The sequence below is a fragment of the Coffea arabica genome, chromosome 4c (genome assembly GCF_036785885.1).
Source record: "Coffea arabica cultivar ET-39 chromosome 4c, Coffea Arabica ET-39 HiFi, whole genome shotgun sequence".
Lineage (NCBI taxonomy): Eukaryota > Viridiplantae > Streptophyta > Magnoliopsida > Gentianales > Rubiaceae > Coffea > Coffea arabica.
Genome location: NC_092316.1, coordinates 12,473,823 through 12,499,255, shown reverse-complemented (window position 1 = coordinate 12,499,255; position 25,433 = coordinate 12,473,823). Strand labels below are relative to the sequence as shown.

The following is a 25,433-nucleotide window of genomic DNA, read 5'->3' as shown; positions in this document are numbered from 1 at the left end:
TGAACAAGAGAAAATAGCAAGCAAACAACCATATCGATCTTGCACAAATAGCATAGAAATTGATGCAGTCAGTTTTCAGAAACAGCTGAAGATAGAATGTAGGCGGTGGATGAGATGAATTGAATGTTCCAGCTTACTTAAAGTTCCAAAAAAATTTTGTTGTAAGATGTACAACCAAACCAGTTTAACTTAGTGCACAATATGATAAACACTCAGTAAAGCATTTCAAAGAATGTCAACGATACCTTGATCAAAACTGGATCTTGATATAGAAGAGATTGCAAAAGTGTCATCAGTAGTAAAGATGGAGTGGTGAATCATCAGGTGGTACACAATCACAAACTACAGTTACACAATACACGCTTGCCTATAGACGCTCGTATGTACAACCTAATATGCTGGTAGGGAAAGACTCTTCTGCATTCCAGGATTATGCGGTTTGATCTCCCATGATGCTGCTACATCTGCCTCCTCAGGAAGAATGAAAGGCAAAGATATCTCCCGGATCATTAGGTCACCACAAAATGGGCATTCACTGGCTATAGCATCATCCAGTTGTGATCGGATCTGAAAAATATTTCAGCAGAAGGTTTCAATTATAACAACTGAAAGAAACAATATGAATAGAGAACATACAAGGCTGAAAAGATGTCCTAGAGAAATCAACATGCTAGAAACAACAGAAAGTTCCTTAAATCTTCTCCAAACTGGAAACAAGACTTAGCAGACATGGAGAAAATGCAAACGACCACCCAATACAAAAGCTACCCATTTATGACTATTATTATGCGAGAGAAGCCAATAGATCAAAAGGATCACCTTTTCTAAAGGAGTCATGCTTGTTAATGGTTCCTCTTCGGACAATCCACCACTTGAGTCCTTCCGGGGTTCATTACTTAGTAATGTAAGTCGCTTTTGCAGATCCAATATATATTCCGCCTGCAGTATCATTTTGAGGGAAGAAACATTTGGCAAATATAACACAGATGTCAGCTTTTATATTACCCAAAAAAAAAAAGAATGTCAATATGCTAGCTGCAGTATCACTAGCATATATATGCTCTTATCCAGTTTAGGAAAAGTTTCATAGTAGCAAGAAAAATAAACAGAGTATCAAAAACACTTAATATACCGACATTTGCACAGTACACAAGAAGTATCCAGAGTGATGGTTACTTTAAATAAAAGTAAAACAAAAAGAAGCAAAGTATTCCAGGTCGTACTTGCATTTGACTAGTGCAACCAGTCACATGAGTAATCAAGCACTGAGCATGAAATGCATGTCCACAAGGAAAGACATAGAAAGGGGCCATAGATCCAGCTGATGTGTAACCCCAAGACATCTGATAGTCCCGACCTACATTCAAGATTTTCTTTCTGCAAACCTGATGGCCAGCAACTGGGAATAAGTGCAAGCATACAATGGATGGAGAAAAAGAACATGCCTGAAGAACTTTAAGCATGACAGCAGCAATTCGTATGCTAAGAAACTTTAGATGGAAAAACATCTTAATCAGAAGATCTTACCCCACATTCCTCATCACGATCTATGACTGCATACCGTTGAGCAAGTGCACTTATATCATTCCGTATATTATCAGCACCATGAGTTGCATCATTCATCTCCTGCTTCAAATTTTCAATTTGTTCATTGTAGTCCTCCAAGGATGAGCATATTGCCTCCTGCAATGTTGTTTGAGGTAATTTAGTGCAGCAATTGTAGACAACATTAAGCTTGCCTCAACCAATAAGAGTAGGAGCAAGAGAACATGTAAAAAGCAGAAAGGAAATAACAAGGGTAAGAAGTGAGACAAAGAAACAAACTATCACTTGGATGACATCGATAGTGTTAATACATATACATCCTCTCAAAACTACGATGAAAAAGTAGAAAATTCTGAAAGTTGAGATTAATTATTTAAAAAGTTTACAATGGTTTTTGTATTTTCTCATCTCCTGCATGGACATGCAAAGATATAGCAAGTGCATGAACATTTGAATACAAATGTATATATAATAAAAAAAACTACTCCTCAGCATTTTAGTAGTCAACAATCAAGGGCATACCTTGAAGTCATCAATCAAAGCAAAGTCTGGGAAAAAGGGTAAGATGTCCTCTATCTTTAATAGTCCGTCCGTCTCTTTGAGAAAAGCTATTGCCTTCCGAATATTTTCCCTTTTTGTTCCCTTTTCCTGCTCTATGACATGCTTGGCCACCATAAGCCATAGTTTCTTCCTTAACTCTTCATCATCTTCAACTTTGTCAGCTTCAGCCATAGCTAGCTCTGGATCAACCTATTAAAATTAGGAAAACTCCAAGATTACAGAAAGTAGTATTTCAAATATATGCTGATCTCAAAACTGGAGATGAACAAATTCTTTTATCATCTTGAAATACATATGTACTTTTTATGTACTCTGGTCTTTCCTGTATCAAGACAACATGTTCAAGCAATTTGCATAAAATTCAAACTCCAAACACTCAAGGCATCATTTCGGTTCTAAAATGTTGAACAAAAAGTTAAAAAAGAGATTGATGAAAAATTTATCTGTCATGGTTTTTCTCATGCTAAAAGTACTTGTTTACCAACTTGCCGTCATCATTCAATTGGACAATTACCCCCCAATCAATGCTACAATCAACCCAAAAAGCCCAAATAGCATCTAACATCGTGGGAAGAATGCAGATGTTGAACCAGAAAAACAGACAACTGCACCTTTGGTGAAAACGACTATTGACCCAAAGCTATAAATGTTTTCCAGTCATAATCACCAGCATATATATGCACCACAGAACTTGAAAAACAAAATGTTTACAGAACTCCAAAGCCTACGATATACTGTGAAAATTTTTTACCACAGGCTAATTGGTATATTAATTACATCTCACATGAAAATACATATTTACTATTGGCTTCTTAGGTTGATTTTGTTTTGTTGGGAAAATAGGGGAGATTGATTCATCTAGAAAATACAGGGCAAAGTGAGATGTAATTTTTTAGGTGCATTTTGTAATCCACCCTAAATGAGGAGCAGATAAAAGTACAACAATGAATAATAGTTGAATCCTGCTAGCAAAGTAAGATAATCAATGTGTGAATGCAAGCATTCACAAGTTACTTAGATAATCAATGTGTAAATCCTAGCAAAGTTACTTGCATTGTTATTCATCTTCCCTGTTTCCTTCCAAAACCAAACACAAGAAAATGTTTTTGTTAGAATTTGACTTTTTTTTGTCACTAAATTCCATTACTTGGAAATGTTTACATTGTACTATCCATTTTAAAAGTTTGATATTTTTGATAAGTACTTACATTTTGCTTTAAAATCTGATAATACACTAGCTATGCACTATCTTTCACTGGGCATTAAAAACTTGAGCTCTGATAACACAAGTTATGTGCTCTTACAAGGACAAAGAATACAAAACCAATCATCACGATCAATTTGAGCTTTACCTGCAGTGCGAGAGCAACCGCTTCTTCATGCATGGACATCATGCTATATATGTGAACACATGCACGCATTCTCTTTTCCTTAAGACAAAGGCGCAACGCATACTTGGGATCATAAAAAAATTCAGGGCCACTTGATCGTCCTTTACCAAACTTACACTGTAGAAAACGCAGAAGAGAACTCTCATCCTCCTGAAGAGAAACAAATATTAGTGTCAAAGTCAGATTAAAATAAAAAAGGAATTAATTTTATACTAAACTACAATAACAGAGACAGCTGCAAAACATTTACAAGTGATTTTGAAAAAAAGAAATAAATTTTAGTACCCAGAAGGGTGGAGTCATGTTTTTCTATACATCATAACAAATCCCTAAACAATGAGGCATTTGTCCCAGAAGGGAATCAACTCAGCTATATGCTTAACAACTTCTGAAAATGCAAATACTACTCTCCCAAAAATTGAAAGAGATCTATCTGGCTCATAACAGGCATTTGTCCTGCACCAAGGATTCCAATGCATTGTTCACTGATAAACTTCATCATGATACATCATTTATAAGGCACCAAAAATCAAGGCAAGCATATGAAAGTAAGTGTATATCAAGGTAAGTATATGAAGAAAAAGGGTTATAGGTAAAAACAAATTAAGAAAAAAAACTTTTCGAATTAAAATAGAAGACAACCTCAGCTCAAAAAGTAGATATTCACTTTTTCAGATGTCAGAAATGGCATATTAAACAGCAAATTGTAACACACCATTTACAGGAATATAATTTTACTCTTAGTGACAAATGTTTGCTTTGTCAACATCCAGCATTACTAACTTCTACCAAAAAGCGAGCATGACTTCCCAGTTTCAGAAATGCTATCACTACCCAATATCTAGACACACGAATTTATTAGCCAATCTCTAGTTTATGTGGCTCTTAGGTCTATTGTAACTCTAAAACATGTAACTAATGTTTACCAAATAATGCCAGTTTCTAATATTCTCAGCAGCATCCATATGCAAAAAAAATTTTAAAAATTAAAAAATACGGAAGCAAAATTGATTATAACATCTTAATCTTTAAAATGCACTATAGAGACTCCAAGTGGCTCAACCTGCTTGGCATACAGAGAGAGTAACAAATTGTGAACACCAGGGTCCTCATTCTGCAAACGGTGAACGGAATACTCCAAATATTTGATCACTTCATGTGTTTCATTCCTGGATAACACCAACCAACAAGTTCAACCCAAAACAAAAAATATAAAGTGATTTTGTGCTGTCAAATGAAAGCATGTAAAGATATATTACTTCATTTCAGGATGCATGAGAAAATATCATGTTCCAACAATCAAGTTGGGAATGACAATTTTCTTTCCATGAACTAGAGACTAAGTTTGATCTGATATGAGTTATATGATGAATTAAGACAAGGTTACAGCAAAATGAGATCAAGTATTGGAGACGCATGAATTCCAGAGTACGAGAAGTGCAAATTATCGGTTGATTAAAGGGCAAATTATCAATAAAATGTTATAAAGAAAATTTAAGAAGAAAGCAAGGCATTCAACCTTGTTGAGTTGTTCTCGTTGATGAAACTACACATTCTCAGAGCTTATGAACATGAAACAAGAATGCATTTCCAGAACCAGGGAAAAAAAAAGGAAAAAGTCCAAAAGAGTATGCACGTTACTTAGCATGAGGTTCACTTGAATATCGCATCATGGCAGGAATCAGCTTTCTGGGGTTCAGGTCTTTAGTGGTCATCCATGATTCGACAGTTTCATATGCATCAAGCATAATGAGGTCTGGAGCAAACTTGTACTGCAAAAAAAAGAAAAAAAAATGGTGCACATCATGTTTGACTGGATAGGGAAGACTCAGCTTATGTCATGTTTAATATAACAACAAAAGACATGCAGACAATAGACCACTATTAGACAGTTGAAGTAGAACTCCAAACCTGGAGGTCTATAGGAACATTAGGTTTCTGAAGAACTTGTAGTGCTTTCTTTGCTTCTCCTTGCTGTACAGAAACAGAAGAAGCATGAAAAACGGAAAAAAAGATTCAAGTCTATTATTTTAACCAACATTTTCAAATAAAGAATAGTTAAAAGCAGTGCTTATGCGGTCAAGCTTTATATCAAATCACAGCTTCATATATAATTAATCTTAAACAAAATTCATATTCCTGAGTTATTTGTATCTCCTTTTTACGGAGAGGGATTGCAGCATTAGCCACCTCTTCTTTTGTCTGGAGAATTTTAAGTGCAGTCACAAAACAAGCACCTGGATGTAATGATGAACCACAATCTCATGTTGCTCCTTCAGATTAGCAAAGAATACCAATTCATCAACTCTACCATAGCTGCAAAACACCATGAAAGTCATTTTCAAAAAACTGAAAACTAGCATGCCCACAAAATCAAATTTAAAAAGAAAAACCCAATAATGAGCATAAAGTTTCCAGGAAAATTAAGAGAACTTCTCTCATGAGTAGACAGGTTTTTATCACACTTCAAGAGGTAATGTCATACAAAATTAGCAATATTATGATATACATTTGTAATGAAAAATCTCAAATATATATTAAAAAAAAAGTTCGTAATCAAGAACATTAAATTGACCTATAAAACGAGTAATAACTTGAAGACCATAAGCAAAATGAAAAACATGATAGCATCTCTTTTGTTCTTTTGCTTATCTCAATTAGAATATCTAATATTTACACAATAGCATCATATGTTTTACCACCTGAAACGTTTCATCTTTGCTAGGGCAAAATTACTATTAAACATTGTTCACCTTTTCAATAGCTTCATCGTGGTTGCCTCGTCTAATACATCCTTGGAGTCACTTAGAAAAGCACGAAACTCCTTAATAATTGATTGGTACTCTAAAGCACCTTTTTCAGAAGCACCTTCATCCTCCAAAAGTACTCTATTTATCTGGTATCAACACATTGGTAAATTCAGCAAAGAACATATACAACCAATCAATGGAATCTTCAAGTTAGTGAATAAGCATATAAAAAACCATGAATAATACACATCATCCCACTCTCTAGCTTGTTTAAGTGGAATTTAAGAACCATTTTAAGAATAAAATAGACAAAGGTTCAGTACAGATTGTAATTTTACAAATATTGACTATAATCATTATCAAGCTTGCCTTCTGGCGGGCCTTGAAGACAAATTGTGTAATGACAATCTAATTCTAAGTATTATAGAGGTCTCATTATGTAGTAGTGGGCTAAATTTGGTAAATTCTAATCCGGTGATGAATGGAAAGAACCGGCCAATTAGAACCTAAAATTGGCCAATCATCCATTTTTTTAGCCACTTGTACAAAATTAGAGCAGGTGGGTTAAGTGGACCAATGAACTTGGGTCAATGGCAACAGTTCTATTACCATGAAAACCTTATTGAAATTCTTTAAGATGAATAGTCCTGAAACAGAAAATCAAGTGAACCACAAAACATAAAGGTGGATTCTTAACCAAAGCACTGCATGCCATCAAAAGACTAAACTGCATAAATGTAGTATGAAACCTAGTTTTATTCTTACTATAGAGTTGAAAACTTGTAACAGTTACAGAAGAACCACTTAAATAAACTCTAATGCAGGTTTATCAATAAGTCAAATTTAGTCCAGTTGGATTAAGCAAGACACCTCAGCCAGAAATAGCCCAAGTGTCAGATACATACACAAAACAATAGTAATTGACATGCATATGCATGCAATTAATTTAAAATTCTTATGAAGAAATGCTTCAATAAATTTTAAGTACTCTAAAAGAATTCAACTGTATACATCAATGGTGATTTTATTGTCTATAACATATATTAATGCACCACATACACAAATAAACCAAAAGTTCCACAACAAAACGGGTCTCCAAGCCATAAACACTTTCTTTTTTGAGTTTTTGAGCCTTCCTTTCTTTCCTTTCTTGCACTAAATCCCACTCCCCTTCTTTCAGAAAGAGAAATTCTGACCGTAAATCCTTCTTCAGAACAACTATAATATCATTAAAGTCCAGTATCTTATATCCAACTTAGTTTTTTTTCCTGGTTTTTGTGAACCATTTGGAAGTGCTGATTTAAATTAACAAATGGAATGAAGAAGCATCAAGCAACACAAGAAGCTACATTTCAATAAGACAAAAATTCACTTCAAGAGAACAAAAGAGGGCATAAACTTCAGCCTGAGAGAAAGAATAACAAAGAGCTTATCTGCAGAAAAAATGCCAGAATAAGGTGCAGTCACTTTCATCATGATAACACCCTAAAAGCAATTTATTGGGTTGATCCAATAAAGGTGGAACAAGACCAATAGAACACCAAATAGAATGACAAAGACTCTGCTCAACCAAAAGGGTATGGAGCAGAGAAAGGATAATGTCAGGATTAGGCTGCATATAAATGGGATTGAGATGGCAATATCCACTTTCATTTTTCTTTATTTTAATGTAAAACTTAGAGTTAACCATGTTCTTGTTCACTTCAGATGAGAGAAAGGGCCGTAGCAACACTGCTCTTTCCTAGCATTGCGTTCCAAAAGCAGAGGTGTTCAAAGGTTAACAGAAGAAAGTTTAGGATCAAGGGACTGAGGAGTGAAGCTGGGACAATTGGCCAAGCACGGACCCTTCGAAACCTTGAATTAAGACTGGTCCTCATTACTTGATGGATGTAAATAACTAACAGTACAACATCTGAAAGAATTTCCTCTGAATGCCTGCCTCCCATGAATGACTATTCTTTCTTTTCTTGTGAAACCATCAATCCACAAAGTAAAGTCCCTAATGTTATTAATTCTTCTTCATTCCGGATGCCTTAGCAATATGGCTACTAGAATTTTATTCCCTTAACAAAACTAAAAACAATGACTTCTGTGCATAAGAGTACAAGATGTTCATTATGTGTTAGGCAAAAATTTCTTTGCAAATCTACTATAGTTCTAAAAGCCACTGCTTGTCACCAAAAGAAGAAACCTAGGCAGGAATTAACAAAGAATTGGTACTGCTAATACTGTTTAGAGCAAACATCTCTAAACATATCAAAGCAGCACAATAGCCAAAGTCAATCACAGATAAATTTGTATCTCCATAGTCAAACCACAAGTAACTCAAGCAAATTATCACTTAATATTTATAAGTAATTTTTAAAAATTTTCATTTAAACAGCCTTGTTAATATGTCAGCTAAGGAAACAAGTCACAAGCAACATTGACCTAGGTACCATAGCTTCATGAATTAGGCAGAATCAAATGCTACCATGCAAAAATAAGTCACTCATGGATATCTTTCACTGTAGAGCACAGAAATAGAATGAAGCAGCAATAGATGAAACAATCGCATGAGTTTACTTAAATTTTCATATAGAGTACCACTAGTTCAGGCCCAACAAGTACATCAGATCTACAAAGCATGAACCTTGTCTAAGTATAATTCGGTAATCCAAGTTGAAATCATAGTTATTTGGCATGTGTCATCCTTGGCAAGATTATCAAGCTTGCGCAGTAGAAAAGTCCTCAAAGCATCCTGTACACAGTAGAAAGGTAAGTTAAGTTGGTCCATCAAAAGTTCAGTAACCATTAAAGCAACATACATTTCTTTAACCATTAAAGAAACATACACCAACAAATAGGAGCTCACTAACAGAATGCGGGTAACTGAGTTATCATTTCATGGAATAAAACATACAAACAGAAAGCTCATTGACCATTTAAAAGACGAAAATATATGGTGTTTAATAAGATTAACTGAAGTGGACCTATTTAAGATTTAAGTTGTAAGTTTGAATTGATCAAACTTTGCCTTACGTGACAAATGAATGATTAGAGCAAATTTGTTCATGCTTCATCAAAAGTTGATTAGACAATTGCATCTCTGATAAGGTTTCCATGTTGAGCAGCACATAATTGTCAAAACATGAGCTTGATGTTTCAAAGAAGTCACTTCTATTACCTGCTCTCCCATGCTAATAAACTTCAAACTGATCTCTTCAAACGACAATACATAATTAATCTGCAAAACAGAGTTCCTTCTGTAAGAAGTTTTCTCCAACAGATTAGGAAACAAATAGCGCATGCCTGATGCAAAATGCATGTATCATGTATGTAGCAGTGTCTAATGCAAACCATATGCCTGCTTTTATGTAGCCAATTTGCAGATTATCAAACACCAGAAATGCTACAGAACATTTCAAGGAGGATACAATGATAAAATATATCAACGTGACATAACATGGTATACTTAAAGCAATTAACACTGCAACTCAAGTCAAAAGTCTAAAGAATTGCAACCTTCGCGTAGAAAGATGCTGCTCTGAGAAAGTCCTTAGTGGAAAAGGCAGCTTCAGCCTGCAAAACACAGCTGCCAGTTAAATTGCTGAACCTAAAACATCCCACATGAGGATGTATAGAATCTTGGGAATGCAATTCACAGTGTCCAAATAATCCTCTTGTTTACAAGCACTTATGCATCACTTTGTAGAGGTAAAAATATTCAGTCAAGTCTGACCTGCACTAAATAAACTTGGTCTTTCTGGAGTGCATCACGACAATTTGCCAAAGCTGCAGCATATTCCTTTAAGTCTAAGTACACCTTCCACATGTCTCGCCCCTCATCATTCACAGATACCTGAATCATCATGATCAGATGAATAGATCAACAGATTTGGCTGGTGTTGTGACAAGAGACGCAAGCGAAACCATTCTAGCGAACCTGAAAAATGGAGTTCTGGTCATATGCATAGAACAGTCCAGCAGATGCATCACTGCATAATCCAATTATACCCCTTGAAGCCGCATCAGATGCTTGATCAAAATAAAGTTCCTCCACTATCTGCTCACTAATTCTATTGACAACCTACAAGAAATTGTCGAAACATAACATGAACCATGGTCACAGTTTTAATTATTTGACTGAAAACAACAGAGAAAATGACAGCCAAAAGAATTATGAAGTTGTTCAACTAAAACACATAGGGACCAAATGAACAAGTCTCCTCAATCAGCTCTACTTTTATATGGATTTTAAGCAACAAATTGGCGGCTTTTTTTTAACTACAACTCCTATGACATAAAATCCTCCCTAAAGTTTTAAATTGCCCTTATCTGGAACTCCTTGAATGCATGATCAGCCACATATATCATATGGAGTAAGCCCAATTCACATACAATTTTTGTTTTGATTCTTTTTTTTTATTCGTTTTTTGAGATAAAGCTTTATATTAAGTGGCAACAAGGGGTGCAACCTAAAAATATAAAAGCATCCTAACTCCTTATGCAGGAATGAGCATCAGTGCTATCTTCATTTTCGGAAGCAGAGGGAGGATATTCTAGAAAAATGTTTTCAGACAAGGATAAAGCCCAACTTTACGTTGCAAGATCAACAATCACTGAACTTTCACAGCTCTAACAAATATAAAATAGGACTCTGAGCCTCTTTTAGCTTACCTTGACTTTGTTTCCAATCAGAAGAAGAAAATGAAATTCAGACACAGCCATAGAACTAGGCTTGACAGCTTCAGTTCCTTCACCTAATCTTGAATAGCTCAAAAGAGCCTTATTCTCCACAAAATTTTGATCCCCATCAGGTGAACTACCACAAGATTCACAAAAATCCTAGGTAAGAAACTATTATTAGCTCAACATATTTATGTTACTTTGTGTCTAAATAGACTGCTTACTGTATGTGTAAAACAAACAGCAAATGTAAGAGTACTAGCAATAATGATGACTAAAAATCTAGTCCTCTGAGTTGCAGAAAGAAAAAGGGCTAACAGTCATCTCTTACCTATGTTGCGCACCAAAATTTAAACCACCATGATAGATTCCGGCTCCGGAAAGCCATGCGAAGTAAACAGCTCTCCTTTGGTTTATAAAAAAGTGAAGTTCACTGCAAGAAGACATCAAACACCATCTTCACTTACAGAAATAACTTATGTTAGTATCCTATTTCAATAGATGTTTCCTTGCAAACGACTTAGTGACCTCTTAAGAGATTATATCCACACCACTGCATTCCAACAACCTCTATAGTGTACAAATCACGCAACATTTAAGCTCATTATCATAAATAAATACCAACAAAGTGGTGGTCTGGCCCAATCCATTAGTCTCTTGCATAGTATCAGAGGTTGTTGCATCCCCAATCTTTTGTCTAGTATCTAAGCCAAAAGACTCCCAAACAGATAAATTTGTAAAGTATTTCCAGAATGTACTGAAATGGAGATCTAATATTGACCGGTGTTCTTATATCTTCAACCACTGGGAAATTATTTTATTTAGATACTATACAAAAGTCAAAGGCACAATAAGATTTCGATTAAATGACTTTAAAGCACATCATACTAATTGTCAAAACTAGCATAATTACATATGCACAAAAAAAAAAGAACATAATTACAGGCACATAAGCATAATATATAAATTAACTAAATAAAAAATTTTGACTTGAATCCATTTATAAAATATAAGCATACAACAGAAGTTTACTAACCTGTTTGCAATGTCACCAGGCAACTCCGTGAAATGAACGGTTCGATCCACATAGCTAGCAAACACAGACTGCAACACAGTGGTTAATGAAACAGCAATAAGTTTCAGTCAAACAAACTACAGTAGCTTTGAATACTTGACCATCAAGTGATTGAGATAAGAAAAGAAGTACATGAACAGAGATGCATTAAGAAATGAACTGAAAATTAGTGAAGCACATGCATGAAGTCTTCCACCAGCATGCATAAGTTTATGCGTATGTGCCTAAATACATGTATCTGAGCAAGCATCAAGGACAACAAATCAAGGTGTCATACCAAATATTGAACCCAAAACTTAACTAAATATTGCATAGGTATTGTAACACAATAAGAAATGTCCTACAATGAGTATCTTAGGTGTGTGAATATCAAAGCTAAATAGTAAGAATGATATATTACTAACAATTCAGCTGAAGTATCTCACAATAGTGGTGTGGACTTGAACAAGTTCATTGGATCATCACAAAGTCCTAATTGGTATCTAAGAACATAGCAGCAAAACCACAAGTGTTGTGAGCAGCTAAGTACTACTCAGGGCAAATGAGCCACAAGGTGAAAGAGATCTCCAAGAAGCAAGCATATCTTGATAAAGGCTTTTGAGTTCTTACTCGAAAACTTTAATTAAACTAAATTGTGAGCAATGAATCTAAAAGCATGAACACGACTAAAATATTGGCGAATATCTTTATAGTGGTAAACCCGATTGTTCAATGAGATATTTCCATCTCACCCTTTTCTTGAGACAGAGATGAAGCAATACAAAAATGAACCACAATTTAATCAAATTGAACTCAAGTAAAAATAAAAAATCCAGGATTGAAGAGAACCATAACAGAGGAACCAATTAAAAACTTACCTCTAATGAACCAATTCCTGTATAAGAATAAAGCCTCGTAGGTGTAACAGCCATGACATAGTATCTAGTTCCATTAATTACATTGGCTGTTTCCATCTAGAAAATAGGCAAAATGGCACATGTAAGCAACCAGCCTTCACTCCAGTCCGTTCAACAAAATTGTACAAATTTTATTTTCGAAAAGCATAAAAAAATTAGTTTCCAGTAGCACAAAGGTTCATCAAGTCACTTGCAATGCATATATAAAACCCACTGTTCTCTAATTAGAATAACTACAGCTCAAGAAGAATACAAGATACTGAAAGCATGCATAATTGAACATCTACCAGGCATCAATGTTGCATGCACCAAGTAACTTGAAAATTTTCTTTCCCATCAATTTAAACTACAAAATATACATTAGGAAAGAATATCTTACAGAAAATGCTTAAAAAAATGAAGGGTTATTATTCACCAAGAAAACTACCCAAAGATAAAATAAGGAGAAAATGACAGGAGCGGTGAAGGTTCAAACCTGCAAGCCGGTGAAAGCCTCAGGAAGCTCTTTTAGTTCAAACAAAAACTTAATATACTTCTCCCTTTTATCTTTCTCATCTACTGCAATTTCATGAAGCTGCCCATTATCTGTACCTAGAATGACTTCCCTAGTGGAAGCTGCTCACATAAAAGATACTACATTAGATAAAGGATCTAATCAATACATGAATTGAAACATATAAATAACATGCCATATAAAAGAAGCAAGAAAGAGCTGTTCTTGCCTTCTGTTATCAATTGTCTATTCCAAGCAACAGCATTTACAATAAGACCTTTCAATTTGCTTAGTAGACGAGGTCTGGTCCACTTTGCATGTGTATAAAATGTATCAGCACCTCCAGGACCAACTATGGTGGCAATGCAATGGCTCCCACCAGGGTCAACAAACACTCGATGGATGGATTGATCTCCAGGTCGACCAGCTGAAAGATCAATATCTACAGAAAGCAGTAGTATTACTAAACTCAGAACTTCACCACAGGATTGAAATAAGCCCAAAATTCGATCCATTTTTCCACCATCCAAAAATAAATAAAGTAAAATAAAATAACCCTAAATACGTTTTATAAATAGCAGACTAGATTCAAGAATTCCAAGTACATTTGCATAAAGTTAGAAAAGATTCGACCCAGCATGCACTACTTACCAAAGAAGAAGGATAAAATTTATAAGCATAATCAAATAAAAAGATAGTTCTAGTAACTCAATCGCAATACAATCTTAGCCACCAATTGCACACAAGTAAAATAGAGTCCCTAAATTCTACATATCACAAAAAATATCATCAGTAAGAGCAAGAAGGCAACTTTTTACATCTGATTTACATTTATCTCCATATAGTATACCATTCAAACCTTCAATTCCTTCAAACCCTTCTGATAAAAGCATTTCTTCCTCATTCTACAACAACAGTCCAATTCTCAATTATTCCATTTTCTACTCCCCTCCACATCTTTTCCTTACCACCCCTCCCCTCCCCTCCTACAAAAACCTAATAAATCAACAAAAATAAAAATTCCCAACTTCAACATGGTATACTCTAACATTTTCCTCTTTTTCAAAAATCCTTAGCATTTTACCTTTGTTTGCCCTAATACCCAAAAATAACAAAGGCATGAAATTCGAACAAGCACAAAATAATTCTTTTCAATAATAATGGCAACATTTCTACCCAAACCCACTTCTAGGGCATCCAACCAGCTAAATACCACCTCTAGCCCCACACGCACCAGACGGGAGAGTTTCAAAATTTGGCTGAGTTGAAATATAATCCAATTGAAATCTAACCCCAAGTAAAATAAGTTACCTAATAGCAGCATTTTCAATCACTAACAAATAAATAAATAAAATTTTCTACTGATAACAATTATATAGTATACCAGAGAGACCTCCACACAACAGCAAGTAAAATAAATTACCAAATTTCGACATTTTCGATCAATAACTCAAAAAAATCATAAATTTTAATAAAATACCAAAAAAAAACATAAATTTTTCTGCTGATAATAAAATATGCACAGTATACCAGAGGAATCCCCAACTCCGAAATCGTGTCTGATGATCCAGCCTTTACTTGTTCCTAAGACAATGACGTCGTTCCCAGCAGTCATACACGTAATCACTCCACGTCCCTTGGCAGCATATCTTTCTAGAAGATCTACTGAAAATACCTGCCGCTTTTGCTCCATTTTTCTTCCTCCTATTAATCCAAATAATGTTTATAATTGCAAAGACTGAATAAAAATCAGTTCAATTATCCAGCTTAAGACGGATTAAACACGTGATTAAGATCATCCGGAAGCGAATTAGTCTTCAAATTGTTGAATTAATTGAAGGAATATTTTCATGATTAAAATAAAGAAAGAATGCACCTGAAAAATGTGCTGGGGGTTGGGACTGAGAATTTAGAAGAAGAAGGGTTAAATTACATTTACAGCCCCTGGGGTTTGGCCAAACTACAAAGTAAACCCTAAGATTTGGCCAAAGTATGGAAGAACCCTCCGATTTACAAAAGCTTAACAAAAAACCCCTTATCGTTAATCAACAACGTTGACTGCCCTGCTTAAATTGCGATTCTCCGCGGAGAAATTTCTGTATTTTCCATTAACATATTTTTTCGATCCCGTCTTTAATTCACATACAACAAATTGCTGTACTACATTTTTCTATCAAAATTCTTGAAAAAACAATCCAAATGGGCCAAAATGAAAAAGTTAAAAGTCGTGAATGTCTTACATTGCCAACAAGTTTTATTTCCTTTTTAAGTCTTCAACCATTCTCTTCCCCAACGACTGAAACCAACAGAGTTGCAAAATTAATGGTTGCATGATAGGTCTTCGTTGTTCATGGAATGGATTCAAATGGACACACATTCACTAATTGCTTATCAAAATCACTCCTTGCTTCTTCCTTATTTCTTCTGTTAAAGCACTTATTTCTTCACAATTTGTTAGCTTTAGATTCAATCAAAAGCAAGAAAAAGAAAGGCCCAAAAAAAAAATTACCTCTAGATCTTGCAATTTAACTACCAAAACCAAATCTTTAGTCCAAACGATTCTCCTCTAGACATGAGATTTGAATGATGAACCCCGTTTATGAGGAGGTGGAGAAGAGACTCTATGCATTACTTGTGGCAATTAAATATCTAGTTTTTGTGGGTTTTTAAAGTAGATGATAGGTTGTATTTTTGTCATAAAATTCATGATTGTTTTTTTTTTATTTTACCAAATATTACGTTAATTAGTGGATTCTATTTATTTTTGATAATTCGTGTAGTTGTAGGGATTTGGAGTAAAAAAAGGATTAAAGACGTGGTTTTCATTGAATTTTTATGCTAATCAACGTGGGTACGACAAAATTAAAACTCTGCGCATCGGGAAGCTCAGGAGTTAAAACGTAATCTCCAGCCCTAAATTGAAGTTCCAAGAGTCTTGAATGTTTTACTAGATGGATAGAATGATTTGTCTTGTTCGGTTAAGATATGATTTAAAGCAACAGTTTGAATTCAATTAGTAGTAGTAGGAAACAAAAACAAGAGGCGTTATTGTTTCCTTATCCTATTCTTTCTCCAAGTAAGAGACTAGTCAGTAGTTTTGGATTGTTTTCTTCTTAGGAATGATGAACCCCGTTTATGAGGAGGTGGAGAAGAGACTCTATGCATTGCTTGTGGAAATTAAATGTCTAGTTTTTGTGGGTTTTTAAAATAGAGGATAGAGAACGTAGGCTACGGTGTTAAGAGATAAATGAATTTGCAATAGTTTGAAATTGGGAATATGTTAAAAGATAGTAAATGAATTTTTTGTGGGTTTTAATTCTTTCCCGCATCAAATAATGAGTTTACTTGCTTTTTATGTAATGAATTTCAAGTCAGACTTATTTTGTTTTGCAAGTTAAGTTTCTGATTAATTTTTCTTTTATATATGAACTTCCTTTCTATTATTTTCTGTAATTTCCATAGTTATCTCTTCTTTTATCTATCAATTTTTTAATTTTAGGAGTTGGGATAAAGATTTATTTTGTTCAATTGTCTTTATGTTTTCTCTATTAAACTCTCACAAATTTTATTTTTGCAACTTTTTTAAATTTTATTTATTGTTATGCGTAGAGGGTAAATTTGTCATTTTATTTGTTCTGTTTATTAGCTCTTGACGATGTTATTGATAAGGGAGGTAGATGTAATTTAGTTAAACCTTAAGGTTTGATTCGTAGTTTGGTCAGACCTTAAGGGAGGAAGAATTTTTTGTTTTTACCATTTTTTTTGTCTAGGGAAATGGTTGAGACGACATGGTTATGGAAGTGAATTGTAAGCTTCTTCTGTTATTTGTTTTTGTAGATTTATTGTCGATTTAATGATTTTAAATTTCAATCAACGAAAGAATTATATAAATAGGGGGGGGCAGGGGGGAAGGTGACGTAAATAATTTTTGCTAGGCCCTAACTTAGGGGGTGGCAATTCCTGACACGACCCGAAAACACGACACGAACCTAACACGAAATTAATGGGTTTGGGTTGAGGTTTCGGGAGTTCGGGTCAGAATCGGGTCAGAATCGGGTCGAACCCGAAAAAAAAACAGGTCAATTTCAGGTCAACCCGTGGTGACCTGATATGACCCGATGTGACCCGTTTACGAATTAAAACTAATTTAATAAACATTAAAATTATTTTATCTAACTAAACTAAATCATTCTTTTTTTCCAAAGACATTAATTACTTAGTCCTAAATGAATTTATTTAACTTGTGTGAAGTTAAAATTATTATATTTGGACAAATAATATATTATGTTATTTTTTACTTTTATGCTGTTTTAATTTATTTTATATTTGGTTTGGGATAAAACACTTTTATGGTGTTTAATTTATTTTAGATTTGGTTTGAAATTATTTATTTAAATTTTTATTACTTGATGATGTAATTAATTTTGTGAAAAATTGATTTTACTAGAAATTACAGTGATAAATTAATAAATTAAAATTAAGTTTCGGGTCATTTCGGGTCGACCCGCCAACCCGAAATTTTCGGGTTCGTGTCAGGTACTCTGACCCCGTTTCGGGTTGGCGGGTCGGGTTCGGGTCAGCAGGTTTCTTATTATACTTAAGCCTCAACCCGACCCGCCAACCCGAACCCGACCCGATTGCCACCCCTACCCTAACTTATGGTCTAGATAGTAGTTTTAGAAAATTAATTTAACAACTTAAAAAATGAGGAAGAAGCAATAGTGGAAAGTCTAGGATGAGGAGCTTAAAAATAAGAAGAGAACCACCATGAGAAAAAATAACAAGAAAATTGTGCAATAAAAGAAAAAAAAATGGCTTGATTTGGATTAGATTATTTGATAAATTTTATTTGACTTTCAAACAATTATTCTAAATAATTGTTTACGTAAGGACCTTTATTTGCTAATAATTATCTCAACTATGATGTATTTGGATAACAATTATTTGACCAAAAATTATTTACTTGCATCACAAACATATTTTTCAATACACCTTTTTATCTTTCCAATTATTATTTTATCTTACATATATTAAATCGCAAAAAATGCTACAGTAATTATTTCAAATAATCTCCTATCCAAATTATGCTAAGAAGAGAACCACCATGAGAAAAAAATAACTAGAAAAATGTGCAAGAAAAACAAAAAATGGTATGCTTTTTTGATAAATTTTATTTGACTTTTAAACCATTATTCTAATAATTGTTTACATGAGGACCTTTATTTGTTAATAATTATCTCAACTAGTTGGACATCGTGGTGAGCACTTTCAAAGAGGTATTGGGTGCAAAAAAGTGACCAAACTTCTTCGGCCACTGGTTGACTAGGGCCATCAATCAGGTTTTGACAAGGCCAAACTTGGCTCCCAAATTAATAAGGTTTTCAAGGTTTGGACTTTTGGATTTAGGCCATGTTTGGCACACGAGTTTTTTGGGTATTTGTCTAAAATTTTACTGTAAAAATTGTACAAAAATTTTTCTAGATTTGAGGATTTGGAGAATTTTTTCTTTTATCTTTTTGTTTTCCTTTTCTTTTTCTTTTTCTTTCTTCTTCTTCCTCCCTTCCACCAACCGCAACACAACTAATAGACACCACCACCTCACCCCTTCGTTTATCCTTCTTTCCTTCTCTTTCCTTTCTTCTTCTCCGCCCTCCCATCTATCGCTATTCAAAATTTGCATTGTTGGGCTTTTTCCTTAATGAGATACTAGTTTCATGGTTTCATGAATTCCATTTCACATTTTTGTAATAAAACCAACGTACCCACTGTTATCCCAACGAATTATGAAGGCATGTCTTTTACTTTGTCAATGAACAAACAGAAATCCAACAACGATTAGAGAAAACTGTAAATTTAGAAAATCAAAAGACATAACAAGTGAAACTAGTTGAGCAGAGCCCAACTTATAGAGACTTACTAAGCCACGTTGCAAGCATATGTCATACGTATTTGGGAGCCCTTGAACCATTCATGCTAGTAATAGACTCAACTGATTTCCCATATCCCACAATCTATAGTAATTACACAACCCAAAAAAATAGTAGAGAACAACTTCTTTAGGGTTTTCAACACTAAAAGAATGGTAGAAAAGAATATCAAATTCTATGGGAATTTGATGGGCGCTGGAGAGAGGGACTTCGGAGTTAGGCTTACTCTTAAGAAGGTTGGAACTACTCTAAAAAAGCCGTGACTACCCTCTAAGCTTTGACGGAGTGGAGTACAAGGACATGCAGAGAAAGGAAAAAAAGAAATTAGACGCTAACACTGGCGGAATTAGTAGTAGGTTGAGGTAGGGGGAGGAAGAAGAAGAAGAAGAAGAAGGAAAGGAAAGAAGGGGAAATTTTTTGTATAATTTTTGGTATTTTGAGGTTTGTATTTTACAAATTTTGAGAAGTATTTTGAGATTTTTATAGCTAAAATTATTAAAAACTTGTATGAGAAAAATTAGTCAATATGCCAAACAAGCCCCAAGCTCACATTAGGCAAATGCCAAACAAGTCCCAAGTTCATTCGTATTTTTATATGAGTTTTGGGTTCAAATCGAAACCAATCCAAACTCATAATTAAATACATAATTATATATAATGTATATTTAATAATTATGACTTATTATAAATTTATATATAAATTATTAATATTTTATGTTATAATACATATAAATATAAATTACAAAATTATATATATAATATATATGAACTGGATCTTAATCGGGTTTGAGTCCAGTAAAGACCAGACATGGTTCACATTTAATTCAAACCTAATATTCATGTTCAAACTTTGTCCAACCCAATTAAAGATTAGGCTCATGGGGTTTCTTTTCTCATCAAGGAGGTCAAGTTCGAGCTTGTTCGACCTTATTGATAGTCTGAAGGTTCACAAGGGCAAAAGACTTGACTCTGTTCTAACTAAGAACTTCAAGAGTATTGATAGAATTCGTTAGATAATGCTGAAACAAAAATGGTAGGCAACATTTTTCAACCGTGATAGTGTATACACTATTAGTGTATATAAGATTTACTCTTATTTTATTAGTAGAGGTAAATAAATCTAAAATGTTGTAATCCCACATCCTACTTATTTTGAAATAACTAATACCATTTCTCCTCATTGGATATTTCCTTGTATCCAGAATTAATTTGGTTAGGTGGGAATGCCTAATCCTATGTATAAAAGCACCCAAACATAGGACGGCATAGGATTAGTAATCTAATCACGTATTGTTCCATGAACCAAATAAACCTTCTTTATTGATTGAATTTTTTTTTTTGTGTTTTTTTGCGGATTGAAGACTTATATAGGGAAATGGAGAAATGGGAGGGATTGAGAGTCAAGCCAAGGACCTCAAGATTGTCTACTCTATATCTCTATTAATTAAATTGCATCTTAGAACTATATTTCTCCATTTGCTCATTGGATTTTTTTAATGGGTGTCCATTGGGCACTCGTTAATATATATAAATTTATTTAACCTACCATATATATACACATAATAACAATTATTACCCTTCCTTGTATTTATATACTTTTGGGTTAAATACCAAAAATCCCCCTGTGATTTGACTAATGTTCACTTTACCTCCTTATGGTTTGGAAACCTACAATTTAACTCCCTGTCGTTTCAACTAAAGTGAAAGTCTAACAGAAAACATCTACAATAATGGCATTTCTGTCAGACTTTCACTTTAGGTGAAACGACAGGGAGTTAAATTGTAAGTTTCTAAATCATAGGGAGGTAAAGTGTACATTTGACAAACCACAGGGGTTTTTTGGTATTTTACCCATTTTCAAATGCACGAAACATTCTTCTAAGAGTTTGACTTATAGAGGGGCAATTTTGACATTTTTCTTTCAGACGCTAGTTTAGATGTTTTCCGTCAGACTTTTACTTTAGTTGAAACGACAGGGAATCAAATTGCAGGTTTCCAAACCATAGGGAGATAAAGTGAACATTAGTCAAACCACAGGGGGGTTTTTAGTATTTAACTCTATACTTTTTTTTATTTAATCTTACCTACCATCTCTTGTATTTATTTTTTCTCTAATTAATCTTACATTTCTAAAACTATGACACCTAAAATATATCTTAACGAGTGTCCAATGGGCATCCGTTAAATATACCTTTACTTATAACTTATATAGCACCAACATTGACGATTAGTCAAGGAACTTAGGTGCTTTAATAATAATGTTAGGAAACAATTAATGCAAATCAAAGAAAACCATGAAAAATTTGAAGTTTGGAAAAATGCTTGATTTTTAAGGGGGTCAGGGACTTTTCACCAATTAACCATTTCATTTAGAAATCCATGAAATTGGAGAAAATGCAAAAGCAAAATAATGAAAGTCTTGAAAACTCCAAATTCAAAATATTATAGTAAAGTGAAAGGAAGTGCAACAAGTTAAAGTTCGCGCTTTGTCCAAATTTTTGTGGGAAGAAAACCCTGACAACTAAAACACCAATTTACAAGACCAAAATTTCTAGGCATTTATGTGCACCTGTTTTTAAGTGTCTTAGAGTTTAAGAATCATTGTGTCGCTTCCAATGCAAATAAGATTAAGATCACCTATACATTTAATACTTTGGTTCTCCAAATCTTGTCCATGTAAGGTAGGGGACTTAACTATACTTCTACTTTTTTTATCCAAGTTTTTTTATTTTGGACTAAAAAAAATAAACTTTTCCTTCATTTAATTTTGAGCAAAAATGTATTTTATAAATAATTTGCAAGAACTAATATATAAGGGAATATACACACACATATACATATTTATACTAGGTTAGTTCTTCCCACACGAGGTGTGGGATCTTTAGACCTGTTGTATAAGATCCTGCGTGGGATTTTTTGAATGTAGATGTGAAAGTAGTTCATGTGTATATAGTGTGAAAGCAGTTCACATGTATACAGTATGTTTCTATATAAGCATCTGCTTTTGGATTAATTTGTGGGTATGCGGCGTGTGTTTACTATGGAGCATGGGAGTAGAATTTTTTGTGGGGTTCATGAAGATAATTCGAAGCTAGAAGCTAGTTTTACGGGTCTGGGTATGAGTAATGGTGACGTTGAAGCTTAGATTGCTGCTAATTATGTGATGTTAAAGAATGAGATTTGTTTGTTGTTTAAGTGGTTTTATAGGTATGATAATGCTTTTTAGAGGATGTTTTGAATGTGCATGAGCCAATGCCTCTTCTTCAAGTTATTGCCAGTAGGATGAAGTTGGAGGTTGAGGAGGAAAGAGATGTCAGACGGAACTCTGTGCCTTTTTAGTAGCGTAAGGGTTGGAGATTTTTTTTATTTTAATTTTGAGATTGTTAATTTGTTGTGTTTTATATAGATGCTAATTATTTTATTGTGTTTTATATAGATGCTAATTATTTTATTGTGTTTATTGTTTTGTAGGTTTTGGTTAGAGTCGAGATTGGGGAGTTGTCTATTTGTTGTATGGCATTACTCATTTGTTAGCATTGTGTTTGTAATCATTGTGTTTGTACTAAATACTTGTGTTTTTCATTTTTTGATAGTTGTTGTAAAGGTTTGTAGTGAATGGTTGTTGTGAAGGTTAAGTGATGTGAATATATTTAATGAGTAATGAGATCTATTGTAAATTTAGTTATAAATTTATTGTTCGAACTATTTACTAACTTACAACTACTTAGTAATGCATAAAGAACTATTTACAAACTTAGTGATGCATTAGGTTTACATATAGATGATGCATAAAGAACGATTTACTAACTTAGTGATGTATTAAATTTCAGAAGCTATTTACATATAAATGATTCAAAAGAGATGCCATAATTTAACCATAGTATAAGTTAAACTAATTCAAAAGAGAGGGCATAACATGATAAGTATTTGGTACTAATTCAAAAGAGCTAGCTAGCTATTTCGCAGCATGAAAGCTGATTCAGTCTTCTTTCTTGGATGTTGTGGCCCACTGTTTTTTGTGGGGCTTTTTGCTATTTTGGGCGAACTAAGAAGGCTATTGCGACGTGTTTCTGATGTTGCCTCTGATGTAAGTTGTGTGGCAGCCTGAGCAGATGGACCATAAAAGGTCAACTATCAATTCGTTTTGTGCAAGAATTGGCTAGGTACATCTCGTTGGTAGCTCTAGGATGTGGAGGGATGAGATTTATGAGTTATGATGACAGTGCATCTGTCATTGTTGAGCATGGTATAGTTTGTTGGTGCCATTTTATTGAAGCAAGTGATGATAGTGATGTTGATTGATTCCTCAATAGTGTCATAGAGAATAATATTCTATTTGATCAGGAAAGGAGTTGTTTTGGGTATTGTTAGCTTGTACAGTAATGGGTGTATGCATATACTGGTTTTATTATTGCTGCAGTTTTGGTATGATGAATGGAAGTTGTTGTTCTGCATTTTCTCCATAAGGTCGAGTGTCAAGCTTCCTGTGTTGTTTGTGAGCTATATTGTTAACTTGCACCTGTAATTAAGGATTTAAATTGTAGATGAGTTGGGTGATGACATTGATGTGTTTTTGACAAGATATGCAGATAATTGGCCAGTTAGACTGTGATCTAAGGGATTTGTGACATTGGAGACAAGCACAGTACCAAAGTCTTTGGCTTTTATCAAGTAGTGTTGCCCTTCCTTGTACCCAATTGGCTTTTTGCTGTGAAAGACTAAGAAAATCCTTGATTGTAGTTATATTTTTGGGGTCAGGAATAGGAAGCAACTTTGTTCTATTAAGAAAAGCTTTTTTTGCTGTAAGATTTTCTATTGCATCCTAATTATTTTCAACCTTGTTGATTGCGAATGTTAGTGATAGAATGAAGGGAATAATGGTTGTGATTTAGTGTTTATTTATAAGATTTGAAGATTTGTGCTGGTAAGGTGCTTACTTACTATTCATTTAGTGGAATAGATTTTTCAAGTGGAGAATTGATGAGAATTGTTGTTGCAAATTTAGTGGGCATGTTCATTGCTGTAAGTTTTATTTGTTAGTAGAATTATTACAAATATAATAATTAGTTATAAATTGAATGTAGTAAAGTAAAGAGTGAAGCAAATACTGTGACAAGAATTGACTTTAACTCTGATGGCTACTACTACTGGGTGAGTGTGGACTTTTTTAGCTAGTATCTGTCCTTCTTCTGCTTCATAATCACCCCACATGGTTAGTGCTGCAACTGCCATGGAGCTACACATAAATTTGTTGGGTGATAGATAGAGAGTTTGTTGTCATTATTGCTGATAGATGATGAATGTGTGGCTAATTCTTACTTGTGATCAAGCAGAACGATTTCTCTAGTAGAGATTGGTCCCCTACTATTCTTTGGTTCAACGTGAATAACAATGCATATGAAATTTTTTTGAAAATTAATATACATGTTAGTGTATATATAAAGAATAGCTGGTTAATAGAAGTGGTTAAAGTATTTAGTTACTTATCTCAGAATTGTCATTTATATTGGCAGTGAAGTTTCCTAAAACTTGTGAATATGAAAATTGGTTATAAGACTGGTGGCTCTAGTTCATTCAGTACCTGAACAACTGATGAGTTGTCTGTCATCCATGTGCATTCATTTTCTTTAGTGGAGTATTGATGGTTAGTGTATTGGATTCTAGTATTGGAGATGATGTTTCTTTTTCCTGCGTGAAAAATCTCTTGAAAAAGTTGATATCAGAGCTTATAATAGGTATTTGGCAGGAAAACATCTAGTCACCGTATTATGAGTGACCAACTAGTATTTATAAGAGTACAAACCTAATAAACTATTTACAAGAATACTCTTATTAATTTATTATTTACAAGAATACTTATATTCTCTTAACACTTCCCCTCAAGTTAGAGCATATATATCATAAAGCACCCAACTTGTTACAAATGTATTTCACTCTAGAGCCCTCTAAACTTTTGGTAAAATAATCAGCCAATTGATCTATAGGCAGTACATGAGATATCTTGATGACTCCGTCAATCAATTTCTCTCGAATGAAATGACAATCAATTTCAATATGCTTTGTTCTTTCATGAAACACTGGATTAGACGCAATATGAACAGCCCCCTGATTATCACACACTAAATTC

The 25,433-nt window shown here is 33.9% G+C and overlaps 1 protein-coding gene across 4 annotated transcripts; it reads right to left on the bottom strand.

The window, feature by feature from the left end:
- Positions 1-246: 246 nt before the first annotated feature.
- LOC113739890 (vacuolar sorting protein 18) lies at positions 247-16,024 on the bottom strand. 4 transcript variants are annotated; one of them, XM_072046058.1, is made up of 24 exons: positions 15,889-16,024; positions 14,910-15,083; positions 13,609-13,821; positions 13,362-13,501; positions 12,848-12,943; positions 11,952-12,019; positions 11,247-11,348; positions 10,907-11,051; positions 10,173-10,316; positions 9,969-10,088; positions 9,752-9,808; positions 9,414-9,473; positions 8,880-8,987; positions 6,251-6,393; positions 5,735-5,813; positions 5,409-5,471; positions 5,139-5,269; positions 4,561-4,666; positions 3,459-3,647; positions 2,068-2,295; positions 1,528-1,683; positions 1,224-1,385; positions 820-939; positions 247-567 (listed from the first exon to the last, which is right to left on the bottom strand). In XM_072046058.1, exons 2-24 carry the CDS (start codon positions 15,070-15,072, stop codon positions 391-393), a joined length of 2,970 nt encoding a protein of 989 aa, XP_071902159.1. In that variant the 5' UTR covers positions 15,073-15,083; positions 15,889-16,024; the 3' UTR covers positions 247-390. The 4 variants fall into 4 exon arrangements, with proteins under 4 accessions (XP_071902159.1, XP_071902161.1, XP_071902162.1 ...); XM_072046060.1 differs by lacking the exons at positions 14,910-15,083; positions 15,889-16,024 and adding an exon at positions 14,230-14,287; XM_072046061.1 differs by lacking the exons at positions 1,224-1,385; positions 15,889-16,024 and having other exon boundaries at positions 14,910-15,273.
- Between the last annotated feature and the right edge of the window lie 9,409 nt (positions 16,025-25,433).